The 18,898-nt window shown below is 42.5% G+C and overlaps 1 protein-coding gene across 1 annotated transcript in view; it reads left to right on the forward strand.

Moving 5' to 3' along the window:
• Positions 1 to 357: 357 nt before the first annotated feature.
• Positions 358 to 18,898, forward strand: part of ZNF804A (zinc finger protein 804A) — a 137,059-nt gene continuing 118,518 nt past the window's right edge. The window contains exon 1 of the mRNA XM_065751278.1: positions 358 to 519. Coding sequence (XP_065607350.1) covers positions 358 to 519 — 162 coding nt within the window. The remainder of the gene's footprint in view (positions 520 to 18,898) is intronic.

Raw genomic sequence — 18,898 nt, forward strand, 5'->3', positions numbered from 1 at the left:
AAAGAGGAAAAAAAAAGAAGGGAGGGGGCCGGCGGGGCGGGCCGAGGGCTTTTCCCGGCCGCCCCCCGTCCCTCCCCTTTACCTGCGGGCCCGGGGGGGCGGTGGAGGCGGCGTGTGCCCGATGTCCCCCCCTGCCCGCCGCCGGCCCGGTGGCTCCCTGCCATTGGCTCGGCGCAGCGGACCGGCACGGCCGCCCGCTATAACAGCGCTATGCCCGCCGCGGGCGGCGGCTCACACGGCGCCGGCGAAGCCGCGGCGATGCCGCTCCTCCTCCTCCTCCTTTTCGTCCTCCCCCGCCGCCTCCTCCTCCTCCCCTGCCAGCCGCCGCCGTGCCGGCTGTGAGCCGCGGGGCCGCGCATGCCGCGGGGCTCCCGAGCGGGCCCCCATCGCCCGGGGAGCCCCGGCCCCATGGAGTGCTACTACATTGTCATCAGCTCGGCGCACCTCAGCAACGGGCACTTTCGCAACATCAAGGGAGTTTTCCGAGGCCCCCTCAGCAAGAACGGGGACAAAACTCTGGTAATGGCTTCTCCTCCTGCCTCCCCCACCCCGCGATCCCCTGCCCCTCGCAGCGGAGGCTCGGGCGCGGTGGAAACTGCTGCGTATGCATTGGCGCCGGTGCTGGGAGCTGGAGTCCTGGCCGTTCGCTTTCGTTATTATTATCATCGATAGATATATCTATAAGTGGTGTACTGAAGTGTCTTGCTGTACCGGGGATAGGGCACAGCCCTGACGGGGCCGTCGGGGCTCAGTGCCTCTATCCATCGCCTCCCACGCTGGGACTCGCGGAGGTTCTGCACTCCGGGCTCGGCGCGGTGCCTCGGCAGGCGGCTGGGAGCCCCGCGGGGAGGGTCGGGGATGAGCATCCCGGGGTGGGCAGGGCTCTGCGAGCTGCCCGCGTGGTGACAGCCTAAAGCCCCCGTGCGAGCACTGAAGCCGTCCAGGAACGCAGCCAGTGTGTATCTGATGCTGGGGACAAGGTGCTGGTTACCAGGCGGTTTGCATTGCCCTGGGCGTAGGGGATAGAGAGGGGGATCCCACTCGAAAAGTGAAGCAGAAACTTGTTTACTCGGGGTACGGGCTATTCGGGTGTAAAGCTTCATTTGTTCACTTTGGAAATGCTAGAAATTTGTGCTAGCTGGTCGGTTGCTGACTTATTTAAAAAATAAAAGTCTGGACTTGGAAGGGATCGATCAGTTAAGAGCACTTGGCTAGGTAACTCAGGAATGGCTGCACAGCAGATCAGCCCTGTCGCTGTGCAGGCACGCTGCGTTGCTGCCTTAGCATCTCTCGCCTCCCACGGGTTGTGCTGGCTTGCCGTGCTGCTGCTCCCTGAACTTAGGCAGGCAAAGAGGGGCATCTTGGCCCAGCGCGTGCCCTTCTGCCCACGCGAGGCCAGGCACTGCCATGGGCTGGGCGCTGTTCTGTCCCCATCATGCTGCAGGAGGTGTCGCCGCGCTGCCTTCTCTCTCTTGTTCCCAAATCCCTTTTGCAGGAGATGGAGCAGGGCTTGCTGCCCGTCTTCCCATTCCCTCGAATGCATGCCCTATATTGATGGGAATTTACTGAAGTACTTAACATTTGCTGGAGTTGGCAAGCTTGCAGTTTCTTCCTAAATAAAGAGATTAAAGCAAGGCTGAGCCAAGTCATAAAAATAGTAACTACTACGAGAGAATCTGAGGCAGGTTTTGGGATGATTTCAAGTGTAAAGTTCCTGCTTTCATGTTGTAAATCTTACAACAATTTTATGTGCTGTGAGTTCTGCCTATTTTTCTATGAGGAAGTGTATTCTTGGAATTTTAAACAAATATTTGTAGCATCTCTGAGATGGCAGTGTGTGTGTAATATCTCACTGTCACAGCTGCCAACCCAAGACCTGCTGTAGCAATACTCAGTACACTTTAAATAATTGCATGAAGCCTCGCCTTCCCTCTACAGAACAATTTCAGTCACGATACATTTTGCAAGGCTAAGAATGCTCTGGTTTAACTTAGGGACTGTGTTTCATCTTGCAATTCGTAATTGATCCTGTTTCAATTGTGTTTTCTAAGTATTTTCCTTGATATAAGAAAGAGTTCGGATGTTTATGTTTTGGTGAAAACATTAGTTACCAAAATATATTTGAGGAGACTCAAACTTCATAAAAATGTATTGCATAGGCTTTGAAAACGCTCCAGAAAGAGATTTAACTCAACCTTGCTTTACGCTAAGACAGAATAGATGCTCGTGGGGGAAAAAAGACAGCACTGGTTATGGCTTTGCCACTTAAGCCCTTAAGTTGGAGAGCTGCTTCTGTAGGCAGGAAGCAGTGTAACTGGTGAAGTTTTCACTGGGTTAGAAAGGGAAAGTTCTGAATGTCTGCTCTGTTAACAGTATAACAAAGTCCCTCGCTGTGAAATAAATGGGATACGTGCAAGCGTCAAGATTTATTTGCGTTTGGATGAGTTCTGATATCAAGTAGGTACACATACTGCTGAGTTACAACGTGGCATGGTTAGGTAGCTCAAATGAGCAGTTCAGAGACGCTGAAGTAGAATTGAGACAGCTTCTAATGGAAAGTCAAATGTTAGGTCATTTCGGAGGTTTATTTAGGTGCTTTTACTGTAGACATGCTTTCAGCCTTACAAAGATGAAAATCTTTGCTAATACAAAGCAGAATGCATCTCTACAAGTCCTAACGGTAACACCAGCTTTCTTCCAATGATGTCTAAATCTGAAAGCCAGAATTATTTTGGAGTAGCTCTGACTTGAGCACATTTTCCCATTTTGCTTTCAAGTATTTGGTCTGTGTTTACCTGTGCTCCTCACCCATGTTTTCTCAAAATCCCTTCTCCGTCCTAAGCTGAGGAGAACCTGAAAGCAGCCTTTGCTCGTGCACCGTAGAATTGCCTCTGTGCAGAAGTTGGCATGTTTATTAGCCTTGCTCCTCTTCAGGAGCTCTGACCCCATCTTCCAGAAACAAACGAGACTCCATGTGTTCTGATTGAGTTTGGCAGCTAGTAGGAAGATGCTGGTCGTAGTCAACTAACGAAGTTGAGTTGTTGTTTTATTTTTTTTTTCCCCTCTTACTACTGCATTTAAATACTTAACAGCGTAGGTGCTTTTGTATCACCAAAACAGCCTGGTAAGATTGAATCTAGATTTTCTGTTTTTAAATGGTTTAACATTAGCCTGTCTGCCAAACTAGACCTCGTGAGGTTTCTGGGTAGGATGGTCCATAGTGTTTTTACCTATTGTCCTGCTCTGGAGGGGTCTGGGATTCACCTGGATCTGTTCATTTCTGCCCCGCTCTCCAAAAGAGGACATGAGACGCACTTCTTCCTGTGTGTTTGTCCCTGCAGGTGATTCTTACTGGCTGTCCTTTGACAGTGTTCTGTTTCACACATTTAATGTAAAGCTTTAAAAAGTTTTGGTTCAAAGCTCCCACGAGGTAATGGGAAGAAAGAGCTAGGAGCCCCTGCTCACCAGGCAGGGAACATGAAGCACAAAGCTCTGTGCTTTCTGCTTTGGTTGGAAAAGAGGGAAGGGTTTAAAAGAAAAGAAAAAAGTGAACAGAGATTTCCTGTTAATGACTTTGAGATCTCCTTGTCCTTGTGTTGGCCAAGGGTGCAAGAGCCAACCAACATCCTGCTGCTAAGCCTTGGGGAGGGGGTGACAGAAGTACAACTTCACCATGGAGGCAGGAAGCATGGAGAAGGTCATCCTCACCTTTTCCACTGGAGGAGATCGGGTAGCTTCTTTTAGGTAAAAAGGGGGAAATTGCAGTGTTTCTATTGCCTTATTCACAGTCAGATTGTTTTCCTAAATCTTTTATAGTTGCAATGCCTACTGAGCACAGGTAATTGAAGTTTTGTGGAGATGGAAACAAGGGAGCAAGGGGCGAAGGTAAGAAATAGGAGGAGGAAAAGACCCAGTGCTGTCAGTCAAGAGAAGACGCAAGGAGCAAAGAGAAAGGCGTGAAGAGGAATGAAGCAAAGGGTGTATTTAGGCAATCCAAGGAAAATAGATTACTATGAAAAACAATTTTATTAAATGAGAAAAACTAGTTGTGAATGAGCTTTGAGTGAGATGATGGGGGGGAAAAATGAAGTTATCTGTATCTACTGTGGATCTCACTATCTGATGGCACAGTTTTTCAGTATGAGTGCTCTGTAATGGGCCTGAATAACTGTTCAGTGCACGAAGGGCACATTTACTCAATTATAATCCATTGCTCCTTACCAGGAAAATAAATAGGAATTATGAATTGATGTGAAGGAGGCTCAATGTATGGGGAAGAATAGCATCTAAATGCATAGATTTCTTTGGAAAATGTAGGAGTTTTATTAAAAGAAATTGGTGGTATCTGGGTTCTTGAATAAGGCTTTATTTTCTCCCATGGCAGTTCCTGCCATCTGAAGCATTCTTCAAATAGGTGTAATCTCATAATGATAGCTAATCTGCTGCTGAAGTACTTCATGTAATTTCAGCCCTTGTGAAAGACAGAAACTGTTTTCCTTTTCTTTTGTCTCAAAGCTTGCTTTGTGAGGCCTTTTCTGGTGACAAAACTCTGAGTGATAACTGCTGGTTATCTAGATGTGTGTTACGGTGCCTGGGTAGGCTCGGAGAAGCTGACCACCACAGAAAAGACAACTATGCTCCTGCATGGCAACGAAGGCGACATCGGCTGCTGGCTTATCTGTTGGGTCAGACATGTCACACAAACAAAGAGAAAAGGAAAAAACACCTGAGAAATGAGGGATAAAAGGCCTTCACTGAACTAAGGATTTTGGGGGGAGAACTTTCAGAAAATAACTTTGGAGAAGAACTCCCAAAGAAAAAATCTTTGAGGAGAACTCCTGAAGAGACTTAGGACGGACCCCTTGGCCTGCTTGTTGCCATCTCCCATCCCCCGTGGTGACCAGACAAGTTTCTGAGATCAACGGACCTACTACAAACCTCGCTGGATCCACGGTGGTGATGATATCTTGCTTTCTGCCAAGTCTCCCTGCTTTTCATCTCTTTTCTATCACCCACCTTCCCTTCCCCATATCCCTAAGCAACTAGTATTTGTAATAAACTGGGTGGGCTAACATTTGACCTGTTGTGTCATAATCTCACCATCGGGTATACATATAAAGAACCTTGTCTCCCTCCTTTATATTGGAGCGTGACATCCCTTTAGAAAGGATTTTGTTGATTTTGTTGGTGTGTGTGAACAGATCGCTGCCTGTCCTTTGTTGCAGGCAATTTTTAAGCCAGAAAATCAGAACTTTATGATGGGGGTCAGCAAAATGTGCCAAAGGTAATATTCTAGGGCTTCTTCCGTGTTTCTGTGTAATAATGCTTATTCCTTGGTGTTTCAGTCAATGAATGTGGTACTGATTGGCCATTTATTTCAAGGTTCATACTCAGTGACTTAAAAGCTTTTCCCTACTCTTCTTAGTGGAAGCAGTTACATACACCTTTCCCTTTGGTATATCTCTCATCTGAGGATCTCCTAAAATGTTAATATTCTTAATGCATGCTTCTTTATGCCTTATGTTACAGAGGTCAGATGGCACTAGCTTTCCTTTCCAAAGTGCTGTTTGGCAGTTGATAATCTCGACAAGTATTAACACTTAGGTGGGAGAATAACTATTTGGAGTCACAGCCACAGATTTGCAAAACCTAGGAAGAAGTTGTGCTAGTCGTGTGTATGAGTTCTGTCTGGTTGGCAGAAACAATGCTGCTTCATTTGGTCTTCTGAATAGCTGGGACGTGTCTAGAGACTGAGAATCTGCTATTTCATCTCTGGGTACTCCCCTCGTGTGCCTGCTTCATCAAGGTTTGTAGGGGTGGAGAACTGGCTGTGGAAGGCTTTTAATTGGACAAATACTTTTTCTCCATTGGTGATCAGAAGCAATGTCCTATTACGTGCTTAAGTAGGTCGTGAGTGGCTGCTGTAATTCCAGCCTCCAGTCAGCCTGGTTGATGCTGATGGTAAGTGGGTAGGATGAAAACTTTCCTGTTAAGTACTTGATTAAAGGGCTAGAGTTTCACTGGTCACAGAAATCCTTTCTTTTGTGCAACAGTAACAACTCTCTCAACTCTGTATGCGTCTGTGTGCTCTTGGACTGCACGTTGGACTGCAGGTACGCAGGAGACTGCAGAGGTAGAAGATGCTTAGTGATCCCTGCTCCAAGGGTGACAGGCATGAATGTTCTCAGGCTGTGAAACCTGTGCTGCCAGGGTCTGTTCAGCTTTGAGCTCAGTGAGGTGGGCCTTGTGGAGATGGGAGATGGAGCAGCTCTGTGTTTCTGCTGTGCAGGAGCTTCATGGCTCCAAGTCAGCTGTGGCATGAGCACAGGGAACGCATGCTGGCCCTTAGCACACAACACAGGTTCAGGTCTGTCTAAATAGCTGTTGGACATTCATTTACACCATTACTATCAGCTACCACATACTCTTATGTTTTTAAAACTAAGCTAAGCTGCTTTGTGTATTTACATCAGCGTGTGTATATGTATTTAAATTCTAGGCCTTTGTTAGTTTTATTAAAACTCCGTGAAGTTCAGATATCGATTACACTCACGTATTTGGAAAATGCCATCTGTTGTTCAGGCTGTCTGTTATCTTTATTTCTTTTACGTTTTGTAGACTACAGTTGTATTTCCAGATCAAATAAAGTAAACGTGTTGTGATGGACATAAAAATCTGTTTTATGAGCATATACATGGAATATATATGTGGAGAGCTTCTATGCTACAAACAATAAATATCTGAGGATCTTACCTACTGGAGCTGCAGGTGGGACAGTTGCTGTTTGGTACCTCACTCCACTGATCCTTAATTGCAGGTTTGCAGTGCTATGATCTTAAAGGAACCTTTTTGGACATCTTGAACACCATAGAATTTGTTTTGTGCGGTAGTTGTGAGCAATCGGTGTTAATACACACAGTGTGCATCTATGGGCTTGTAGCATCAGTGCCGAAAGCTCTCATGGGGTCTGACATTTGAACCAGAAGTTATGTGGCAAAGTGACTTGCAAAAAGTCAAACAGCACGTTGAAATTGTGGACTGGGAAATGAATATCACCTGTTACTTTTCTCGTGTCTCATGGAGCTCTTTGTCTTCAATATTTTCTGTGTTCGTGAGCTGATTGTCCAACCAGAAAATGTACGAACCTTTTCTACGAAAGAAGCTAAAACTCATTAAAACATTAAACAACAACAAAATCTACTTAAGTTAATTCAAATAGTTAATCAATGCCATTTAAATAATGATTGAGAAGCAGCCACTGAAAGAACAATGGAATAATTTAATAACAGGGAAATAACAGTAAAATTGTATCTTTATTCTACTTCTCGCATTAATTTGTATGAAGCAAATGACTCCTTGCGTTGTATAAGGCTCTAGGTAAGAGCTCTGATTCAGAGCATTTTCAGCAGGATTGGTTCTCAGCTGGGTGAACGGGGGATTGTTAGAACCTCACGAGTCTTGTGCAGTGAGAATAAAATACTCCTTCTATTCTTGTTTTATTTTCCGGCTCTCAAAGCAGAGGTTAGTTTATATGAACAATATTCAAATACAGCTGTAGAAGAAAGTGCTCACCTGCAGTGGTTCCTCTTACCACGCCAGATTCTGTTTAATTTTGGAAGTTCAGCATGAGCTTGGCACTTTCATCTACTTCAGGCTCCATAGGAGCATGTGGTCTTGTCCGAAGAATAGCAGGAGCTGGATTCTGGTGTGCAGCAGATTTAAACTGGGACAGCCTGATTCAAGTAGAGTTACGACTGAGCTTTTGTACTGTAAAAGCTTATTAAATGCATGGTAAACTTCAAACACATCGGTATTCTGTTGGATGTAATTAGGCTATTACCATGGTTAAATTAGTACACTTGTTCAGGTTTTTTTTTTCCAGATCAAGGTCTTAAAGTGTAAGGAAAGCCTTTGCCTTGAATATTTTCAGATGCAAATATCCATAGCAATCTTGTAGCTCAGAGATACTGAACGTTAATTTTAACACACTGCTTGAAAACGCTAAGTAGAAAACAGCAGGCTTGTTTCTGGGTATTCAAAACCGGTCATAATTTTGGATTCATTAGGCTTCCAGAACCTTCTTGCCGAGCCTTCTTGCTGTGCAGGTTGGAGCTGTGGAAGCCTCACCTTTCCCATGGGCTGTGGGAAGGGGCTGCTTCCTGCCTGCCAGCGGTAGGGGTTCACAGCTGATAAAACTGCTCAGCGGTGAGGAGCAGGTCTGGAGGGTGCTGAGATGAAGGGCAGTCAGCAGAGCTTTTGACCAAGTTAACTGCAAGGACTTGGGTGCCCCTGACCGGTGGCAATGAAAATACTTCCTTTTTCTGCCTGGCACTTACACGTGCCAGGAGAACAATTAGCTCCTGCAGAAAACAAAGCTGATGGATAGGTGCATCCTGGGATACAGGAATGGATTAGATAATCCCATGAAATCAATCTGCGGTGTTCTCTATTGTTTAATTTCTTAATACAATTAATAATGATGATGGCCTTATTTATTGCATAGATTATTTACCCTGGCGGCTGGGCAAACTGAGCTGAATTTTTTTGTTCACTTCTGATTCAAATGCGAACATGGGAGAGGCAGTGAGCCTTCTTGATTTAGCCATGTTTGGCCTATCTCTGTAAACAAGCACTAATCAGACCCTTTTATTTTGCCACGCATATTTGGAGAGAGAACAAACGATCTTCTTCTGGCACTTGAGAGAGACTGTTACAGGATGAGCTGGGGCTTGATGTTGTTTAAAAAAGCAAAAAGTAAACAAAACAACATTTACGCACAAGGAGGCACCGCGGTTGTCTTGTAGTGTTTAACCTTGTTTTTCCAAGAGAGATAAGAAACTGCCTGAAGGCGTTGAGGAGCTTGAATTGTTAATTTCTACAGTAATTAATTTATTTTAAGTTATGTGCAGTCCCCCTCCCCTGATGACGGTGGCTGGGGGTGGCCTCTGGACAGAGGTTTCTTTCACCCTTGGTGCACAATGCTTCTGCTGAGTGTCCAAGCTGTGTGTGGACAAAAATTCCTGTGCAACCCCGTTTCTTTAATAATTCAGAGAGCACACTTGCAAATATTTTCAGTATGGTAATTCAAGTTCCAACCTCTGGTAGCCATGCAGATAGTGCCGTAAGGAAGGAAATAAAATTTCTTCCCCTGTTGCACTAAGAGCAAATGTCTGAATAAGGGAGTGAACCTGGCTTCTGTCTGCCAACAGCCAGGGCTTTGATTTCAGATTCTTGAAAAATGTTTTGGAAAATAGTTAGATTTAGATGAACTGGGTGAGGTTCTTATTTTTTTCTGTAGTCTCTCAACGGTGTTCTCTATTCATACAAAAGATTTAGGAACATCATTTGAACTGGTCAGGTTTTTTATCTGACTGTGCTGATCTGCATTTCTTGACAATAATTTTTTTTTGACAATGTGATAATTTTAGACTCTTCTTTCCCCCAAATAGCAAGTGATCAGGCTGCTCCTGCTGGGGCCAGGCTTGGCTCCAGTCTTTAAGTCACTGCTTTCCTCACATCTCACGATGACATTCTGTAGGTTGGGCGGGCTTTTGTCTTCTTTAAAACTTCTTGCAAGATGTTTTATAGAGCTTGCCTCCTGAACAACTGTAGAGAACTTTCCTGGAGTAGGAAAAATGCTATATTTCCATCTTCCTGATAACGTCCTTCTACAGACAAATGAATCTATGCATCTTGGACTGTATTTAAAAAGAAAGAAAAAACAGATTTTTCTCTGTATTGGTTTCCTTAAAGTTTTAGCAAATGAGCTTACAGATTGATTTGTGGCAGAATGTAATTATTCTTTTAGGTTGGCTGTTTAAATAGCTGCAGTTTCTAACTATTTAATTTCAGCTGAAAGTGTTTTTAGCAGGAGACCACAATGCCCATTAGCGAATAGCTTATCAATTGCTAATTGGCAGTGTGGATTTTCATATATTGTCTGGCATTAAAACTTTGGGAACAATCTGTTCTCTGTATGGCATTTTGATGTCAACGGTGGTTTGGTGAAGCTGTTGATGAAGTCAACCTGAACCTAAACCTCTAAAGAAGAATCTTTAGAATAATATAAAATAGGTTTGCAAAGGAAATGGAAATACTCAATACAGAGAAAATGAAAAATTACTAAGTAACAACAACCAATTGCAGTAATTGATGAGGTTGATTCAGTGATGGAGAATAACTGTAGCTCAGTGGCAGAGTTTTTGCCTCTCACTTCTAGTGTACTTATTTTGCCAGTGGTAGTGGCGTCTGCTTTGTTCGCTTATGATCTTGAGAGATTTGAAGTGGTTGTGCTGAGGCAGGTACCTCAGAGTTACGTGGTGGGAGGCAGTGTGGGCCCACGTTGGGGGTATGAGGAACCGTGATCAGGTACAAGGGCAAATAACAGTTTAGTCTGAGAGCGGTCAAGCTGTGGAGAAATATTCTGATCTCCATCCTCGGAGATGCTCAGAACTTCACTGAGCAGCCTTGATCTACACAGTGATGTTTTACGAAAAGCGCAAGGCTGAATGTCCCTTTGAGCCTCACTGAAGTCATGATTCTGAGTTCAATCTGTGGGAGAGTGGCTTTTAATTTATTCTGCCCTGTGAAGGTTCTCTGGGGAGCAAGGCATGTCACTATCACGTACTGCTCACAGCTTTTTGGGATTACTCTCTTCTCCCCTCATCCCAGTTGATGTGAGGCTGACAGAAGCAGCATCACCATTAGCTTTCTCTGAGGATCTCCTAAACCATGAGAGGTCCAAATATAATGCTTCTTGTAGGTCCAAGAAATAAATCAGGTGCAACTGTTGAATCTAATGATGATTTCTTTTCAGGCATTCCTGAGCTGAGTCATGCAATTCATAGCCAGTGACCCAATTTATAATTAAGAAAGATGATGGACTCGGAACTCTTCCAAACTAATTCATATTTAATTCCCCCCTCCTCCTGTAAATCATCGGAGTTACCAGCAGTATTTTATTGATTACACTTTTTCATATTAAAAAGTGCTGGCGAGTATACTCTTAATTTTGGAAAGGCTTTTAAAAGGCACTCAGGAGGACTATTGACAAAGACGTTGATTTATTTTTGGTAGAACATTATCGTGCAGAGGCAAGATAGATCAAACTGAGCATTTTCTATAGGGATTGTATGCTTATTGTCTGGCATTGGCACAGGGTGAGGAAACCCGGTATTATATAGTAGTCATCGTGGGCAGATGCCTTCTCTGTACTGGCGAAGAGATCTGGGAAGCAGACCTATCCTGTTCCTCCTGTTTTCCCAACTCTACAACAGAGAGGAAAGTTTTTATGTGCTTTTGAAGTTAGAAGCATAAAGTATCATATACATAAAGCATAAGTATCTAGGATGGCACTGTGAATGCTCCTGTGCTGATCCTGTTGCTCACTGCATAGTAAATAGTTGGGTGCAGTGGTCCAATTCTGATGTACGCAGCCATTTTTTCCCTCTCTATTTCAGGAGATGCAGAATGCAGTGGAGGAAGGATTGGGTAAAAAACTCAGACAAGCTTTTCTCCTTCAACTCATAGGGCTCTCAAACTGTGGGATGGGTAATGTAGGCTTCTATGGCTTGAGTATTTCCAGGAAATCGGCCAGATGTTTTGCAACCCATCATACAGTAGGTCCTGTTTGTGGGATGTCTTTGTTTTATATGTAGATGTAAATGTGTGTATATTTGTACTGTAAGGTTAATAATTCCCAAGGATGGTACTTAGGGAACTCTACGTAGGAGGGATCTCCGAGAAGAGATCCTTCTCTGGTGGTGGTCAGCCCTTAAGTGGGGTCTGGGAGAAGTGGAGCCAGTGTCCACCCCTTCCAATCACACAGGTATATCACCTCCACCTGTGCCCCTGTGGCTAACTCGGTGCTCACCTCAAGTGACCAATCAGTGGTTCAGGCCGTGATTCAACAGTTCCCGTACATGTACACATATAAAATACATGTTTTGTTTACATTCAGACATTTTTTTAACCCAGTGGCATGACGTTGTATTAGCTTCTTATAATGTTATGTGTAATACAACTTCTTACATGGTTCCTATTGTTCATGTTTTACTTAAATCTGATTCTGAGGGAAAGTTCAAAGCCCCTCCTCTCTTTTCTGTAAGGAGGGACTGTTTCAGACAAGTGGATAATCCCATCAAATGAATTTGAGGCTGAGTAGAAGACCAGCTTTGGAGAAGTCCCCATAGAGCAAATCTATCTTCATGAAGACTCTGTTCTTCCCTTCTCCCATCACAAATAGTGGAGATTTTGATCCTGCTTTGAAGTTTTTTGGTCGCGGTGGATCAAGTAGTGGCTGAAGCTACACCACAGTGAAATCAAGTGATGCATGTTGGACTTACTTTGAAATTGATTAGTAGAAACTGTATGATTGCCTTCCAAAATGATCTATCAGAAGTTTGATGCGTAGTGAATGTGAAAGCTACAATATGGAAGAAATTATTAAATGGCTCAAATTCAGTGACTCTTTGAAGACTACAGGGAGGACGGAGGAATTACACTTGTATTTTACACCTGCCAAATTGAATTACTGCTACAAATCTGTATAATTGCAATTCAGAGACCATGATTTATTCTCAGAGTTAGAAAATTCGAAGCACAGATACACTTGAAGGTTCAGATCAGATTCTTGGAAAGAATCCTTCATGTGAATATGACCCTTGCAGAAATCAGAGTTTTCATCTCATCTATTTTAAGAATTTTGAATCAGAATGTAAAATGACTCATCCATTATTTCTTCATCTCTTTATCAGCTAGACACATAAGACATTGTTCCTCTGATTGTTTCCCTGCAAATGTGAAATCTTCACAGTTTCTTTTCAGTGGGCAGTCATAAATCCAATTAACATTAATGAGTCTCACATGTGTGCGTTGAGAGGAAAAAAAATGGACCTTATGTCTCTTAAAGTATGTGTTTAACTTGAGGAAAAAAATGAAGAAAAAGCTTTTGGTGAATTACAGGTTACAAAGTCAGCAGCTTTTATCTCATTTTCACAGTTGCTAACACATTTGCCTAGTTCTCTCTCCCCTGTCAAGGGTCCTTGTATTAGCTATAACTGCAGGATGAGCGGTGCTGTCAGTGAAGTGGAGAGCACTATATTACCTCCACTTTTAAGCTTAATTACTAATAGGCCCCATTTTCCACAAAATGTCAGAGTTACAATAGGGTTAATGTAACTGTACTTCTGTTTCATGATGTAATTCAGTGAAAAAATGAAGATAAGTAACAAATATAAATATGGCAGTCACCTATGAATTAAAAATACTTAGTGCCCCACTTATTCAAAGCCCCTCTTGCCATCTGTCAAAACAATAGGTCTGGTCTTCCAAGACATTTGTGTGTATTACTGTGTATTATTCAGTGATATTTCCTGTTTGCTTTTGGGGAATTGCAGAGCAGATTTGACTTCCTGATGACGCAGGAGAAATTTTGATGGAGCTCAGTGCTGTTAGCAAGTGGACGGGTTTCTAGTGAATGAAACTCAGACCTCTAGAATAGCATCTGCTGTTGCTGGCAAAACAGTCTCTCTTCAGGCAGTTTTGCATAATTTCCTGATACACCAGTGTTTGATTATGGGGACTGGGAAAGAATACTGAAATTCTGGAGGAAACACCTCGTTATATATGGTGGTGGGGAAGCCTGGGTGGGTGGGCAGCTCGCAGCGGTCGCCTGACACCCAAACCTACAACATGTGCCCAGTGCACCTCCTCAGTCACAGCTGACATAAAAAAGGCCCCGAGGAGCTCACTGCGGTATAGATACACCAAAACCATATGGCCCATCAGAATTGTAATGTCACTGCAGAGGTTTAGAAATAGCGTTTTTATTAGCTGTAATCGCTTCAACGTTTTTATCCAAGTGAATAGCCATGAGTACTCAGTGTAGTTGTTTTGCCGTGTGTTCCCCAGTTTGGTTGGGAATAGAAAGCGTCGTCATTCCAAGGCAAAAAAAGTTGTGGAAAGACTTGTGGTCAGCCCATGTGTTAGGAGATGTCTGCTAGGTCATGACTACCCTCTGCGAGGAAAAGTTTACCTCTGCACTGTGGGAGAGGATCTACCACGTGCATCTATGTAGGATGCTTCATAACTGCTGTTACATTTTCTGTAGTTAAAAATAATAGTGAAAACCATCCAAACGCCTAATATGCTTACTATTTTTTGCAACTTCTTCCCCTCAATTATTTGTAGCGAAGCCCATTTTGTGCTAATTGCCATCCTTCTTTGATAGTTACATCCTTCAGATATTTGTAAGCTGTAAGTATCTGCATTACTTGCATCTTCGTAGGTTTGGAACATTCCAGCTATTTTCCTCTCTCTTAATACATCAGTTCCTCTAGTCTTGATTATTCTGAGGCTTTTTATTTTTTAATTCACTCCAGCATTAAAATATAAATCTATCAAAACAGTTCCTACTAGCCTGTAAGTTGAAACGGTAAGAATACTCTTGGTGTTGCTATAATGGTTCCTTGATGTACAGATTTTGGGGGTGGATCATGTGGTCTGTATTTATAGTGACGTACTTATTCTATACATAGCCTTATTAACATCTCTGCGACCATTCACTTTATCCTATTTTTATCCTGTCCCTTTTTTCCTCCTCCACTTGTTAAATACCTTGCTGCTAATGCAGCATTTGGCTATGGTATTGCTGTAGCTTTTTATTGTTGTCTTTTTTTTTTTCCCCTAGCGTCCTTAGTTGTACTGTAACTTCTCAATTGCTTTTGATACATCAAATCTAAGACAGGCTTGTTTGTATTCTTGTAAGAAAAACGTGATCCTTGTCAAGGGCTGAAAAATTTATTTCTTCTCTAGTAATAAATTTCAAAGTTTACACACATTATGTAACAAATGCATGTGGAAGAATAGTAATTAATATGAAGCAGTTCTATGCAGAGGCAGAACTGTGTTTTATTTCTGTCCCCTTTTACTCTTTGTCTTATCCTGACCTCCACCCACCCCTCTTTCCCCACACTGCCTGTGGAAAATCTGACTGTCTCGCTTTACCATGTCCTTGCTCTGTGCAAATGGAACCTTGCTAGATGTTTCCATCTTGTGTCCTGGCTCTCTGAGCTCCAGCCGGCTCCAGCTCACCCTCTTTATCTCTTTTTCTGTTTAGTGAGATGACCTGAATCCGCTGGAGGTTTTCTCAAAAGATGATTGTCAAATTTGCTTCTTTCCCTGCAAATATTTGGAAGTGTTTGCTTTATCTTGAACTTGGATCTCACTGTTGATTCTTAAGCAGTTGTACAATTTAGTTCTCTAGATTTTACCATTCTGACCAGTTTGTCGCTCATCACTTACTGTCTCCCATGATTTGGGGTTCTTTCATCATTTTTTCATAGATGAAATTTTCAAAACGATGCATATAAGTGGAATGAAATTGAACTTCACGGAAGAGAAGTACTGGACTGGATAAATGGGAAGCTGGTTGAGCAGCTGGGCTGCAGCATCTGACTAACGGGTCAGCTTGGGGAGCAGGGCTGTATTGCTTTCACCTCCCTCTTGAGTAATGAATATAGCAATTGTGAGAATGGAAAGATGTCATTAAACTTTCAAATACCATGCTGACAAGCGAATATATTTATCCTTAGGCAATATAAATAAAATCCTGTAGGCACAGGGATTGTCTTCTAAGCAATGGTTGTGATGGCAAAGCCAAGGATTTCAGAAGTAGTAGAAAACAATAAGAGGATTAATGATTTTCTTGCCCTTACTTGGATAATGATGTAATAGCAATGCGTAAATCCGTTGTTTTTAAAATCTCCTTCATCGTGGTACCGACTATTTAATCAGATTTGTCTTTAAGAAAGACCTCAGCTGTTTTTAATAACAAAAAGATGTACAAAAATAATATAAAGATGATTTTTGGAGGGGAGAGGTAGAAGGTTGGGGGATTTGTCTAGTAACAAGAAAGGAATGATATGGATTGTTTAAGGAGCATTGCTAACAATGCTAAGTCATACCAAGCTTTCATTAGCTAGAAGAGAGCAGCATGCATATTAGCAGAAAAATGGACTTCTGAGAGAATTCTGAAACTCTGGGCAATTATTGAGTAGATCTCAAGGATCTGTGGCAGCATGAACCTTGCTTGGGTACATAGTGAGCTACGCTGCAAGTTGCTCCTTTGTTGGACTTGTGAGCTGTCTAAAGTCAAAAAGTCAAGTAGACACTCAAAAACTACAGGGTCCTTTGAGTTGGAAGGGTCCTTTAAAGGCCATCTAGTCCAAATCCCCTGCAATGAACAGGGATGTCTGCAGCTGGATCAGGTGCTTATAACTCTGTCCAGCCCGATCTTGAGTGTTTCCAAGGATGGAGCGTCCACCAGCTCTCTGGCAACCTGTTCCAGTGCCTCACCACCCTTATTATAAGGAACTTTGTCCTTATATCCATCCTAAATCTAAAAGCATATATTGAAAAATTAATAGTGCTTAGATGTTTTTTTTCTGAAAGGCATACATCCATGCTTAAGAAAAGATTGAGAAACGTGATTTGATTTGTCCAACCTCATTGAAGAGTTTTCCTTCTTTTTTTCTCCAGCTCATCTCCCAAAAGAGTAGTCTCTCTAGATGCCCAAAACAATCATATGCTTCGTAATTGCGTGCTCCCTGTGCATACGCGTAGATGTGCTCGTTGATATGTAAGTAAATGGGAAATGGTCAGCTGTAAAATGCTGGGCACTCATACAAGCCGTTCATAAAGTTGATGCTGCAAGTATGTAGAAAAACTAAATGAACTGGAAAGTAGCTCAAAACCAAGCTCAAAACATGCACCAAAAAAAAAATCCCCCCAAAAACACCACTTAGTGAGATGTTCAGTGGAGAGGTAATGTCTTTGGAAAATCTGTACTGCCCCATGAGGTCTGAAAACATAATGCTTTTGAATATTTAAATATCAGAATTCTTCGAGGGAAACGTGCGGAGTTCCTATGCGATACAGTTACCAACTTTAATGTTACAGCCCTTCCACTGACAGGAAAGACATCTGTTGATTGTTTTATACTTAGATCCACTTACTACCTGGAAACGCAGCCTGTACTTAAGTATCTGAACTGTTTAAAGGTGTCAGATGCCACAAAAGAAACGTCTTCCTCGCACTATATTAAGTGTGCTGAATAATAAGTTAATATATTCAAATCGCTAGGCAAGGAGGAATCATAAGATTTTCTAACACAATGTGTAACATGAAATTCCCAACTCTCTTCACATTAACAAAACGTAGTTGTTTGGTTTTGTTTTCTGCTTAAATTGTGCTCATTTTGCTTATTTAAACTATTTCAAATGTTACCTGTAATTGTTTCATTTTGTAAGGTATGGTGTGGATCTGTTGTTTCCTTTTGCAACACCAGTGGTTCTCATCCTCTTCCTGAGTCAAATTGTATATCCCACTCATATTAGAAGCTCGTTACAACCTACTCAAAGTTGTCAGTAGGTGGTGTCTTTTAAAACAGTCTTCGGATGATCAAAATATAGAGTACATGAGATAAATTCTATCTTCTACTTTAACTAGAGAGTGGTGGCTGAATGAGATGTTTCTGTTTATTGTGATGTTAGTGTATAATATATACATGCGTTTGGGTAGTTAAAATATTTCTAACCTGTTGAATAGCCTGAAGATTGCTTTAGTTTCCCTCTGTTTCCACTTGGCCTTCTTTGTTCCACACTGATGAATGGAAACCAAGAAAGAGCTGCTTATGCTTCTTTAAGGCCATAAGTGGAGAAATGTTTAAGTTAATCATAGGAATGTAGGAATGATCACATTACCTTGACTTAAAAATGTTGCCACATCTTATCTGAGTATGCTTTTAGCTTGAGAAATGCTTGGTGAATTGATCAGCTTAGCTTGCTTTCTTTCTGCACCAAATTAATTTGAATCGTCTTATGTTTCTTATGGTTACAGAAAAGAATGAGGACAGCTGACAAATATCATAGGAGTCAGGACTGCCTGTAGTGTTTATGTTGGTTAAGTTCCATAAACATAGTTGGCCTGCACCTACATTTTATTTGGTTTCAGAGAGATATTGTAGATTTTAAGCCAGTTGCTGCTGCTTACTGCACAATGATGTGATGAGCACAGCAGTACTGGAATGCATGAACTGGATTCTTGGAGGAAATTCCCCTCCCCTTCAAAAGTATACCAGGAAGCGTGATCATAACCATCCAAACCAGTAACTGGCTCTGAAATGTGTGGAATCAGAGGAAATCTAGTAAATCTTGAAGTAAAGTTCCCAATCTGCTCAGGATCCATTTACGCTGTCTGCCTCACTCTACACATCCATGATGCTGTCTTATTTTCTTTGAATACAGATGCAGGCACAAATGTCTGTGAGAAACTGAGCAATGTATAGAATCAGAATGTTAATCTGTGATAAGAAGGTACACACCAGATGTTATGCTTACAGTACAGTTACACAACAGACCAAATCCTTTGTAGCGAATGGGGTGATAAAGCAAGGCAAGAAGAAACAATTTATTTTTTTTCCTGAAGTACGTGCCTGCATGTGAACATTGTTATGCACAAATGCACACAAAATTTTCTCGCCGTATGATGGCTATGTCTATTTTAGCAAGTAATGAGGCACAAGGGAAGCAGCTCTATAGAGCAAGACTTTCAGAATCCAAGCATGCACAACTTGTGGACGTCCAGGGCTTTTTCTTCGTGCTAACCCTCGTCCACTCCAGTGGAGTGGAAGGCCGTGAGCCGTAGGAGTGTGTTAGGCAAGTCCTGGAGTTGATCTTCCAGCGTGACTCCTGTGTTCCCTGACTTCTCCGTGGTGTGAATCAAAGCATCCTAATTGAGAACAATTGGGAGACTCGAAAGTACATGCTTTGGGGACTGAAGTACTAACGCAGATGCATCTGCTTGTGTAGATGTTATTCTGCTGACAAAAGTGTACTAG

Source organism: Cyrtonyx montezumae, unplaced genomic scaffold (assembly GCF_038088225.1).
Source record: "Cyrtonyx montezumae isolate F1298 unplaced genomic scaffold, pur_monq_1.0 scaffold_7, whole genome shotgun sequence".
Taxonomy (NCBI): Eukaryota; Metazoa; Chordata; class Aves; order Galliformes; family Odontophoridae; genus Cyrtonyx; species Cyrtonyx montezumae.